At 41.3% G+C, this 12966-nt stretch overlaps 2 protein-coding genes across 2 annotated transcripts; both read left to right on the top strand.

Annotated features, from left to right (window-relative positions):
- The first annotated feature begins 727 nt into the window (after positions 1-727).
- On the top strand, positions 728-1656 carry LOC124506364 (putative olfactory receptor 10D3). The gene is given in 2 exon segments (XM_053722173.1): positions 728-1232; positions 1235-1656. Coding segments are annotated over 2 exon segments (927 nt in total).
- Positions 1657-5978: 4322 nt separating this feature from the next.
- LOC124505037 (60S ribosomal protein L7) lies at positions 5979-6802 on the top strand. The gene has a single exon (XM_047070773.1). The coding sequence runs from the start codon at positions 5987-5989 to the stop codon at positions 6731-6733; it is 747 nt and encodes a 248-aa protein (XP_046926729.1). The 5' UTR covers positions 5979-5986; the 3' UTR covers positions 6734-6802.
- The last annotated feature ends 6164 nt before the right edge of the window (positions 6803-12966 follow it).

Raw genomic sequence — 12966 nt, forward strand, 5'->3', positions numbered from 1 at the left:
AGCCATGATTGTTCCACCCTTATGGCTCTCAAAAAAAAAAAAAAAAAAAAAGAGAGAGGGAGAGAAAATCTAATGCTGCCCATAGTAGTGGTCAATAAATACAGCAAGTCTCAAGTTGTAGTTTATATCGCAAGATATGAAATGCCCCTGGTTGATTCTGAGGGTTCTTATATCCCTCTTCTCTGAGGGAGCACACGTCTGTGTGGGCCCTGTCCTTCCCTTTGAAAATCTTTGCTCTAAGATGCTTTTTTAATTAATCTTTATTCATTTTTGAGAGAGAGAGAGAGAGAGCGAGCGCAAGTGGGAGAGGGGCAGAGAGAGGAACACACAGAATCTGAAGCAGGTTCCAGGTTCCACACGGTCTACACAGAGCCCGACATGGAGCTTGAACCCACAAACTGTGAAATCATGACCTGAGCCAAGTTTGGATGCTTAACCAACCGAGCCATCCAGGCACTCCTAAGATGCTTGTGTTTTAAATATTGTTTTAATAAGGGATCTTTACATTTAGAATCAGCATAATAAAAATTTTTGGTACAGAAACTATTAAGTTTTCTATGGGAACTATATTCTAGTTAAAATGCCTTGTAATATGGACCATAAGCAATTTTCCCTTAATTTGGAACCAAAATACCATCATTTCAATTACTTATTTCATTTCCCCAGTATGTTTGCTGACATCATGTCCTCTGCTTCCTTTTCAAAAACTCCCCTAGAACCGGCTCTCATGGAGAAGAATTGCTTGGTGGTGACCGAATTCATCCTGTTGGGAATTCCACACACAGAGGGGTCGGAGACTATAGTTTTTGTCTTGTTCTTGCCCTTCTAGGCCTGCACCCTGCTGGGAAATGTGTCTATCCTCGTGGCTGTTCTTTCTTCCACTTGCCTTCACGCACCCATGTATTTTTTCCTGGGGAACTTGTCTGTTTTTGACATGAGTTTCTCTTCTGTGACCTGTCCTAAAATGCCACTGTACCTTACTGCCCCCCTCATTTTGTATAAGAACTGTGTCTCCCAGGTCTCCTTCTTCCATTTCCTTGGCAGCATTGAATGCTTCTTGTATACTGTGATGGCCTATGGCCACTTTGCTGCTATCTGTTACCCTCTGTGGTAGGCAGCCATCATGAACCGTAGACTCTGTGGGGCCCTGGCTGTGGGCACATGGGTGTTGGGGTATATCCATTCCAGCATTTTGACTTTGCTCACCTTCACTTTGCCATGCTGCGGTCCCAATAAGTGGACCACTTCTTCTGTGATATTCCAGCACTCCTGCTATTGGCCTGTGCTGATTCATCCTTAGCCCAGAGGGTGAGTTTCACCAATGTTGGCTTGGTATCTCTCCTCTGCTTTTTTCTAATCCTTCTATCCTACACTCACGTCACCATCTCCATCTTGCATATTCGTTCAACCGAGGGCCGCCGCCGGGCCTTCTCCACTTGCAGTGCCCACCTCATTGCCATCCTTTGTGCCTATGGGCCCATCATCACTGTCTACCTGCAGCCCACACCCAACCCCATGCTGGGAACTGAGGTTCAAATTCTGATGAATCTCGTAGGACCAATGCTGAACCTTTTAATCTATACCTTGAGGAATAAGGAAGTTAAAACAGCCCTGAAAACAATTTTGCACAGGACAAACCACGTTTCTGAGAGATAGCAAGAGTGGATGGATGGGTTGACGACATGGAATTCTTCCTGGCCCAACATGCGAAATACTTTTCTGGAATCCTCACATGGATTGCTGAAATTTCAGCACATGCTGAATGGCATGGCTCACTCTATCACAATACTTCATTGCTTTGTCTATTTGATTTTCTTGTATTACCTAAGTCCCCTCTCCCTGGTCTGTGTTGCTGTGGTTTTGCCTTTCTTCGGTGGAGAACCTTCTGCCACTACAAGGAAGACAGTTGGTCTTTGCCACTGCAGCATTTTGTCTACCTTTTCCAGGTCATGTCCCTCTAAACTATGTGTCAGATGAAGCTTATGAGGAAAGACAATAAATAGAAGAACGGGATTTTAAGTGACTGATTGAGGGAGCATAATAGGATCTTGCCTCCTTCAGCGTTAACAGACTAAATGTTTTCTCTTTCCTTCTCATCTGTATAAAAGCGGAATAACTTAGAATTTATCAACAAAGATGTTTTCCTCTCCATCCCATGATTGTCCTCATTCCCATTTTCTCCACTTGTAGGTACTTAGGCAAATGTGATTAGCTCCCACCTATGCAAGAAAAGTGAAAGCTTTGCGACTAGTGTCCCAGAATAGACGTTTCCATTTCACGACCTCATAGCTCATAGTGTGATTAAAAGTGTGATAAAACAGTGGGTTTATAAGGCAAGTTATTAGACTGAACCAGTGGTTTTCCAAGGAAGACTCAAAGAGCCCCAGGGCTCCAGCGAATTTAAGTCTTCCAAGTTAAGTAAAGTGAGGACTTCCCTTTTACGTACTTTATCTATTAGATATCTGGGCAAAACGCCATTGGAAAAAGTCTGACAGCCTTTGGAGTATGTGAGCTGCATGGTTCCTTCTGAAGCTAAAAACCGCGATGGGTATTGTTTCCTTCCACCAGTAACTTTAAAGGTGTTGCTACCTCTTCTTTAGCACCTGAACCTTCACCTTTTCTCCTCAACATTCACTTGGACTCACTACACTTGTTAAAACTCCAATGTTCATTCCATCTCCTGCCAAGCAATTCTGCTCTTTCAATAAAAACAATTATAAATGAAATATTTATTATTATACTTGGTCTTATGTGATATCTTCCTTATTTGATATACATCAAAGATACCTACTTTGGTTCACAGATGGCTACACGGAAGCATTGTGATTATATCTGAAGTGCTATAGAAGGCAAAGGTGGATTTTGCTGGATCTGTCATATTAACTGCCTAAAGTACATATAATTTCACCTCGACCCTTTGCACCTCTGACTTAAACACTATACTCGAAAATGTCTTGATTCATCGGTATATTACACAAGTTCACCTCCACAATCCCCTCCCAAGAAACCCTAGACGTGACTCCTAATAGCAATGTTTCCTTCCAGAATTTTCTGAATCCTTGGAAATACCAAGTATATAATTGCTTTAAATAGCCTCTTTACCGATTATTCCTCCAGTTTCTGTCTTTGGGTCAATAGTATGAAGATTATTATTTATATAGCCCTTACTACTTGTCAGATACTATGCTAAATGCTATACAAAACGATCCCATTTAATACTCAAAACAATCTTGTGCTTTTTGTGTTATCACTCCCATTTTATTGATGAATTCCTGAGGCTTAGATGAAAAAACATGTATCTCATTCAAGACTACACAACTGGAACATGATGGGGTCAGGCTATGAGGCTGAGGCTTTTGTTGTTAAATATTAAGAAACTGCTTTTCAGATGCTTAGGAATCTTCCAGTTAAGAACAGATAGGTACAAAGTAAGAGCACTTACTTTCATTAATGCCAACCCATGAAAATAAAATATCCTGGAAAAGGACATTTTTTTCTCACCCTTAATGAAGGAAATAGTAACCAGGGCCGTCAGTGCTGTGTTTAGCACACCAACATACATGGCAGAGGGCTCTGGTCCCATAGTGAGATATGATGGGACATACCATCTAGGAACCAGCTGGGGCACAGCAACAGAAAAGCAAGAAAGAAGGGCCACACAGCAATAAGAAGTCTCACATCTTTCTCCATATCTTTTTCCAGAATAAAAGAGTACAGGGCTATAAATGAAAGAACTGGAATCTTTGAGTGTGTTATCTGGGCAAACTTGCAAAGAGGACAGATGATCAAAGTTAAGAAAAGAAGCAAGACCTGAAGAGAAAGCTCTGTCCCCAAACATCCACCTGATGCCTCCTTCTAGCACCTATTGCCTCCATCCCCTTTTCTAGGAAGTTTCCTGAACCAAGTAAAGAAATGGGTATGAATTTCCTTGTGTTGATTTTTCACTGGATCTGGGCCATGGCCCTTTGGTCTAGCAGCTCACAAACTTCCTCTCAAGCTACACTATTGTTTTGCATTGAGCCTGGTGAATTAACCTTCTGGAGGAATCTCAGAAACATCCCAAAGGCTGTTGTTGGGGAAAGGGACATCCCCTAAAAGATCCAAGAGCCCCATGGTGGTTTCAAATTTACTCAAGGCCTTAGAGAAGTGATAACAGCGGGAATGCATTTTCCCCTCTTCTTCATGTATATACATATACATATGTATATACATATACATATACACATGTACATATGCATATGTATATGTATAAGTATATGTATATGATTTAAAAGTGAAGGCAAATGCTGCATCCATTTTTAAAGGAATGCTAAGCCATCATCACAATATCCCTTTTTAAAATTTTTAAAATTTTATTTATTTTTATTTTATCTATTTTATTTTACTTACTTATTTTATTTCATTTCATTTCATTTCATTTCATTAATTTTTTTTAGAGAGAGAGGGAGAGAGAGAGAGAGAGCACATATGACTGACTGAGCTGTCAGCACAGAGCCCGATGCAGGGCTCCAACCCACAAACTGAGATCATGACCTGAGCTGAAGTCGGCAGCTTATCCGACTGAACCACCCAGGTGTCCCCATCACAATAACTCTTTTGCTTTCTTCTTCTTTTTTTTTTTTAATTTTTAAAGTTTATTTATTTTGAGAGAGAGAGAGAGAGCATGTGCAGGGGAGGGGCAGAGAGAAGGAGGGACAGAATCTCAAGGAGGCTCCGCACCATCAATGCAGAATCCGACTGGGGGCTCAAACTCATGACTGTGAGATCATGCCCTGAGCCAAGATCAAGAGTCTGCTGCTTGACCAACTGTGCCACCCAGGCATCCCTCTCTTTTGCTATCTGTTACTGCTTAACCAAATCTGATTTTACTCACAACTTATGTAAATTAATTTTGACCCCATTTTTAATGGGAGAAGCCTTTGGGATTTTAAAAGTTTCTCATTAGTGAATTATGAATTCGTAGCTTGGTAGTACTATTGTTTAAACATTTAATTAACATCTTTCTTGCAACATTCCCTAAAGCTAGGCTTCCTGTACAAATCTGTCTGAGACTGTTCACCATCACAACAGAAAAGCTCCTCTGTGTTCCTGGTTGTTCCCTTTTGCTGGAGCAACAGCAGAGTGAGTGGGACTCTAGGCTTTAACTCCTCCTTCCTCTTTATTTGTTAATTAGAAACAAATTTTTCTGAGTCAATCAGCACTTTGGCTCTCTTTTCAGTTGAGCTGTTCCCTTTATTCAATAATTAGTTTCAGGAAGAAAAGCCAGACCTCACAACTCCCAGAGATCTTTTCCGTTCCCTCCCGCAATGCCCTGGAGCAAACTGAAAGATTTTAAAGTAAAAACAACTTTTACTTTAGGGATATTGAAATTCATATTAACAAAATATTTACAAGACACATTTATTGAGCCTACTCACGTATTGAGCTCTGAATGCCCAATTAGGAGATAGTGGGAGGCAGGACACCTGCTGCCTGCCAGTCTATGATGGAAGCAATAAAATATAGGCTACTAATCTTCCTTAAAGAGGATTCAGATCCTGTGAACTCATTAAAAATTTGTTTTAATGTTTATTTATTTTGAGAGAGAGAAAGCTAGGGTGTGTGGGGGTGAGGGGAGGGCCAGAGAGAGGGAGACAGAGAAGCCTAAGCAGGCTCTGTGCTGTCAGCCCAGATCCCTGTGGTAGGGCTGGAACTCACAAACCATGAGATCATGACTGGAGCTAAATCAAGAGTCTGACCCTCAACCAACTGAGCCACCCATGCTCCCCCCTCCCGTTAACATGCTTACTAGTATAAACATGCTTACTAGTATAATAAAACAAGGAATGTGAACACAAAATGTGTACACAGAGCCACCTTTAAAGTCTCTGTAAAAGTATAGTCTCAATCATGCTGGTCAGAACACCTGTTCCAAAGTATTTTATCTTTTTCATGCCAGGAATTCTGCCATTAAAAAATGAATTTCTCTCTTTTTCCGGCTGGAACCATGGAGGGTGCAGAAGAGAAGAAAAAGAAGGTTCCTGCTGTGCCAGAAACTCTCAAGAAAAAGCGAAGGAATTTCGCAGAGTTGAAGATCAAGCGTCTGAGAAAGAAATTTGCCCAAAAAATGCTTCGAAAGGCAAGGAGGAAGCTTATTTATGAAAAAGCTAAGCATTACCACAAGGAATACAGGCAGATGTACAGAACTGAGATTCGAATGGCTAGAATGGCAAGAAAAGCTGGCAACTTCTACGTACCTGCAGAACCCAAATTGGCATTTGTCATCAGGATCCGAGGTATCAATGGTGTGAGCCCAAAGGTTCGAAAGGTGTTGCAGCTTCTTCGCCTTCGCCAGATCTTCAACGGCACCTTTGTTAAGCTCAACAAGGCTTCAGTTAACATGCTAAGGATTGTGGAACCATATATTGCATGGGGGTACCCAAACCTGAAGTCAGTGAATGAATTGATCTACAAGCGTGGTTATGGCAAAATCAACAAGAAGAGAATTGCCCTGACAGATAACACATTGATTGCTCGATCTCTTGGTAAATACGGCATCATCTGCATGGAGGATCTGATTCATGAGATCTACACTGTTGGAAAACGTTTCAAAGAAGCAAACAACTTTTTATGGCCCTTCAAGTTATCTTCTCCACGAGGGGGAATGAAGAAGAAGACCACCCATTTTGTAGAAGGTGGAGATGCTGGCAACAGGGAAGACCAGATCAATAGGCTTATTAGAAGAATGAACTAAGGTATTCACCATGATTATTTTTGTAATCTGGTCAGTTAATAAACAACTACTTTCAAATTAAAAAAAAAAGGGGCACCTGGGTGGCGCAGTCGGTTAAGCGTCCGACTTCAGCCAGGTCACGATCTCGCGGTCCGTGAGTTCGAGCCCCGCGTCGGGCTCTGGGCTGATGGCTCAGAGCCTGGAGCCTGTTTCCGATTCTGTGTCTCCCTCTCTCTCTGCCCCTCCCCCGTTCATGCTCTGTCTCTCTCTGTCCCAAAAATAAATAAACGTTGAAAAAAAAATTAAAAAAAAAATAAATAAAATTAAAAAAAAAAATTAAAAAAAAAAAATGAATTTCTTCCCAAATTCTATATTCTCTTTTTAAATGCAAATTTCCCCCTGAAGTAACAGAAAGGAGATGAGAGGTGTCTGTTTATGGTTGAGGGAAAGAGAAACAAAAAGGCAGATGAGAAGATACATAGAAACAGTTCTCGAGATTTTGATTTGGCTGAAGATCAGCCCAATACCCTCAAATCTCTTTCTCCCTCAAGACACCCTGGAGAAGTAATTCAGTTGGTATTTGTTAAATGTCTGTTTAGACATTTAGACAAAGAAGCAATTCTAATGGGTGGGAAGAGAAAATTCTGTAGAATGGGATGAGGAGGGAAGATGGTTAATTTGAAATTATCTGCATTAATCTTACAGATTTTCTAAGCTTCCATTTTATGTTAATTTCACTTAAAAGTTTGATTAATGAATATTTTATTCTCTTCCATAGTAACATCATTTCTATTTTTCATCCTCAAAATTCCCAGTCATTCCAACTTCATAAAGATAAACCCTATTAATTCTGTTGCATCAAGAACCCCAAGCTCACTTTGGATTAATCCTTGTCCACATCAGTTTGAAAGGCAGGGTTCTACCTTCCTCTCAATGTGGTCACTGTGCACTTTATTTATTTTAATTTTAATTAATTATTTTAATTTTTGAGAAAGAGAGAGTGAGCATGAGCAGGGGAGAGCAGAGGGAGAGGGAGAGAGAGAATCCCAACTAGGTTCCACACCCAGCATGGAGCCCAGTGCAGGGCTCAATCCCACGACTCTGAGATCATGACCTGAGCCAAAATCAAGAGTTGGGTGCTCAACCGAGCCACCCAGGCACCCCAAATGTGTTCATTTTAAAAGAAATTCGCTTTTTCTTCTTTCCTTTTCTTTCTCTCTCTCTTTCTACATGCATACTCCTACTTACTTCCTTATCTTCACCTAGTATTCAGGACCTCCAGTCTGGACTTAAATGGTTAAAAGTTTTGTCCTGCACCTTAGTCCCCTTCTCACCCACTGGTCCCGAGCAAGCTTCTCTGGCCCATATCCTGGAATGAGTTCTGAATGTTAAAAAAAAAAAAAAAAAAAAAAAAAAAAAAAAGGTATATATACACATATTTGCAAAACAAAGAACACTAAACACACCATTGAAACTAATTATGGTTTATGTGATATTACCAGAACAAAATGCTTTCTTCTTTGCATTTTTCTATATTTTCCTATTTCATGCATTAGTTTCATAATCATAAGAAGACAATAAAAGTTGCTATTTAAACACAAAATCAATTTTGGAGAAAACGGAAATGCTTATAATTCTATTACTGGAGAAAGAGAAGAAGAGAAGGGCCGCCTGGGTGGCTCAGTCGGTTAAGCATCTTGACTTTGGCTCAGGTCATGATCTCGCAGTTTGTGGATTCGAGCCCCGCATCGGACTGCGTGCTGACAGCTTGGAGCCTGGAGCCTGCTTCAGATTCTGTGTCTCCCTCTCTCTGCCCCTCCCGGGCTCTCACTCTGTCTGTCTGCCTCTCTCAAAAATAAACATTAAAAAAAAAAAAGAAAGAAAGAAAAAGAGAAGGAAAAACCTCTTCCTCCCCTCCCCCCACTCCAATAAAACTTTCATGTATCCTTTCTTTTTTTAAGTGTGCAGTTCAAGAGTGTTAAATACATTCACATTGTGCAGCTGTCACTCTCTACCCCACAACTCTTCTTATCGTGTAAAATGAAACTCCTCACCTATTAAAAATAACCCCCCCTCGCTCCTCCCCTCAGACCCTGGCAACTACTATTACATTTTCTGTCTTTATGACTGACTTCCTCACGTAAAGTGGAATCATGTAGTATTTGTCTCTTTGTGGCTAACTTAATTCATTTAGCATCATGACCTTCTGCCCGTGTTGTAGCATACTGAGAATTTACTTCCTTTTTAAGGCTGCGTAATATCCAATTGTATGCATATGCCAGTCGTTGATCTATGGATGGACACACATTGTTTCCACATTGTAACTATTGTGAATAATGCTGCTATCAACATGGGTGTACAAATATCTCTTTGAGACCCTGCTTTCAATTCTTTTGGATATGTACCCAGAAGTGGAATTGCTGGGTCATAGGTTAGTTCTGGTTTTAATTTTTCAGGAACTCTCCATACCATTTTCCACAATGGCTGTACCATTTTACATTTTACATTACCACCAACAGAGCACGAGGGTTCCAATTTCTCCCCATATCCTTTTAATGTGAATTTTTTCATAATTGACGAGCTACGAAATCCTATTTTTCCCTTAACGTAACACTATATGCATTTTCTGTATCTCGACACAGTTTTCAAATTTCTTATTTAATAATACTTTTGCCTTTTTAATGTTTGTATAGATTTCCGTTGAATAAATGTATCTGAATATACCCTCATTTACCCTGTGACTTGCCTATGAAATGAATTAGCAAGTTCTGATGTTGTGATTTCTGTGAATTTATGTGAATGACCAAATATATTCCTGAATGATCAGGAACTTTGTCCCCAGTTCCTGGCTCACAGGTCCCCAAACTCTTGGAATTTCCTGAGAGATAGGAGCAATGGGGGCATCGTTTGTTATAATATGTGGTCCCTCATCCACAGTTCCTGAGATCACTTCAGAGCATAGAGGTGAAATGGGTGTCTTGTTACTTCTAACAAACCCCTTTCCACACACCATATCTGTTAATGAGCTGACTTTTGGCAAGCACCTAACGATGGGGGCTGGTTGCCAAGGGAGCCAACAATGAATAAAAGGTTGCAACTTTTAGTCTTACAATCTGATTTCTACAGACAGAAGAGAATTTAGAGATGGAGTGAGTCAGCACTGGCCAAGGATTTCATCAATTGTGGCTCAGTGATGAAGCCTCCATAAAACCCCAGAAGGACGGGGTTTGGAAAGCTTCCAGGTTGTTGAACGCCTGTAGTTGCAAGGAAAGTGGCATGTCTGGAGAGGGTATGGGCACTCTGTGCACTATCCCCACACCTTGCCCTACACAGCTTTTCCATCTGGATGTTCCTGAGTTCTATCCTTTTATAACAAACTGGTCATCCAGTAAGTAAGATATTTACCTGAGTTCTGTGAGCTACTCTAATAAATGAATTGAACCCCCAAAAGGGGGGCCATGGGAACCTCCGATCTGTAGCCAGTTGGTCAGAAGCCCAGGTAACAACCCAGACTTGCAATTGACCTCCAAAATGTGTGTATGTGGGAGAGCTTATCTTGTGGGATCTGATGTTATCTCCAGGTAGATAGTGTCAGAACTGAGCTGGATTTTGTAGGACACCCGGCTACTGTCAGAGAATTGCTTGGATGTGTGAGGACATCATTCTCTCCCCACCTCCTTTTGGAAATTGGGTTCAGAACAACTAGTAGTCAAACAGCAGGCACACATCCTAGATCCATTTCTACTTGCTATACCAATGCTCCCATTCGGTTCCTACCATTGCCTGACTCCAGCCTTTTGACTGTTTTTCTGTTTACCAAAACTTAAAGTCCCTTCGAATTAATTTTTTTGCTTGTTGTGCTCTCTGACTTTTAGACTCACTCCAAAGACTTAACTCATACTTGTCTTACTGGAGACTATTGCTTTTTGCTCTCTTGAGCAAAATGCTTAACGCAGAAGTACATCAGGTTCTCTGCCAGGCTCAAAGCTGCATAAAAGCAGGAACAATGTAGCTGTCTTTCTAAAATCAGTCTATCCCCATGGCCTTGTGCAGGGCCAAAGACTAGGTAGTCAAGATAATTTGTAGACTTTGATTAGTTGAGTGAACATTTTTGTTTGTTTTGTTTCTTTGCTTTTACCAAATCCATTTTCTGGGAAGATGTCTGTTGTTATAGCAACAGGCACAAATTGCCATGGCAACAGGCTCAGACGTCAATTTCAATTACCTGTGAAACACAAATGCTTGTCTGATTCAAAACAAGCAAGAGAGCCAGACTTAAACTCTCAGGTTCTCTACTTCACCTCTGGCAACAACTCAACTATCAATTTTTGAAACAAAATGGAGTAATCTGAAAGACTTGTCCAATATTTTTTTTTTTAATTTTTTAATGTTTATTTTTATTTTTGAGACAGAGAAAGAGCATGAATGGGGGAAAGGCAGAGAGAGGGAGACACAGAATCTGAAGCAGGCTCCAGGCTCTGAGCTGTCAGCACAGAGCCCGATGCGGGGCTTGAACTCAGGGACTGTGAGATCATGACCTGAGCCGAAGTCAGATGCTTAACTGACTGAGCCACCCAGGTGCCCCAGACTTGTCCAATATTTTTAAGCAGCTAACGAAATTTATTGGCTTTCAGATCCCTCAATTTGTGAATGAGCATTCAAGGTGACATTTTTGGCAACCTACTCTTGATGGACATAGAAGGACAGGTGGATTTACTTATGAAATCCAGAAACCCTGCTTGGGTAGACTGAGTGTTCCTGATGATCTTAGGAGCATGTTTAACATTCCTGTCCGGGAAGAATTGACTAATGATGGAATCAGAATGCTCAGCAGGGGAGAAACCTATCAGCTGGTATGGTAGGCAGATTAATGCTTCCCGAAGATATCCATGTCCTAATCCCCAGATCCTGTGAATACGTTAGGTTAGTGGCAAAGGGGAATCAAGGATGTAGATAGAGTTAAGGTTGCTAATTAGCTGACTTAAAAAAAATTTTTTTTTAAATATTATTTACTTTTGAAGGAGAGAGAGAGAGAATGTGAGCAGGGGAGGGGCAGAGAGAGAGAGAGGGAGACACAAAATCTGAAGCAGGCTCCAGGCTCCGAGCTGTCAGCAGAGAGCCTGACGCAGGGGTTCAGACTCATGAACCGCGAGATCGACCTGAGCCGAAGTCAGACGTTTATCTGACTGAGCCACCCAGGCACCCCGCTAATTAGCTGACGTTTAGATTAGGAGATTCTCCTAGATGATGGCAGTAAGTGCAATGTAATTACAAATGTTCTTACAAGTGCAAGAGGGAGGCAGGAGAGGAAAACGGAGAAATGGCAGCTGAGGAGGAGCCCAGCCCTGTCAACACCTTGATTTTAGCACAGGGAGACTCATTTTGGACCTTTAACCTCCAAAGCTCTAAGACAATAAATTGGCATGGTTTTATGCCATTACACTTGTGGTAATTTCTTACAGCAGCAATAGGAAACTAATACAGCTGTTATGTCTCTGAGGTTCACCGCTGATTCAGAAGATTCCCTGGGACTCTGCTCTGCTGGGTAAAGTTCTGAGAGCTAGGCTCCAAGGGCTGCACGGACGGAGAAGCTCTTGTGAATCTGTCTGCCTTGCAGAGAATATTGGCATGTCAGACTAGAAGCGCACAGGAGGACAAAAACCCTAGCTACTCAATGGGACAGGTCCTAGAAAGACATTGGGGTAAACCCTTACCTTGGGTAAACCCAAGCCTTGCAATTGTATGTTGGTCTTGAACAGATGTCCCTCAGCCTTACAAGACGAGTGTACTTTCAGTGCTAGAGTTCCTGGCTCTCAGAGAATATGAAGAAAAAAATTTTAACAATGAATGATCACATCCTCCACATGGCCCAGAAGATTTCAAGCATCGTTTGTTAAAACCAGGGGTAGCTATTTACTGATTGAAAATCAGCACATGAATCCCTTAAAAAGGATTCAGAGCGATTAAAAAGAAAAACAAAAAACAAAGAACAAACATGTGTTAGAACTTAATATTTAAAGGAGTGCTTGCCTTAAAACAATGCACTGGGTGGCCCAGTCGGTTAAGCATCTGACTTCAGTTTAGGTCATGATCTCAGGGTTCGTGTGTTAGTGAGTTTGAGCCCCACGTCAGCCCCACATTGGGCTGTCTGCTGTCAGTGTAAGCCCCCTTTGGATTCTCTGCTTCCCCCTCTCCCTGCTCCTCCCCTGCTCTCTCTCTTTCTCTCTCTCAAAAAACAAACAAAAAAACAATGA

This window comes from Lynx rufus, unplaced genomic scaffold (genome assembly GCF_022079265.1).
Source record: "Lynx rufus isolate CCGP_SWC_20201006 ecotype Redwood Valley unplaced genomic scaffold, mLynRuf1.p SCAF_9, whole genome shotgun sequence".
NCBI lineage: Eukaryota > Metazoa > Chordata > Mammalia > Carnivora > Felidae > Lynx > Lynx rufus.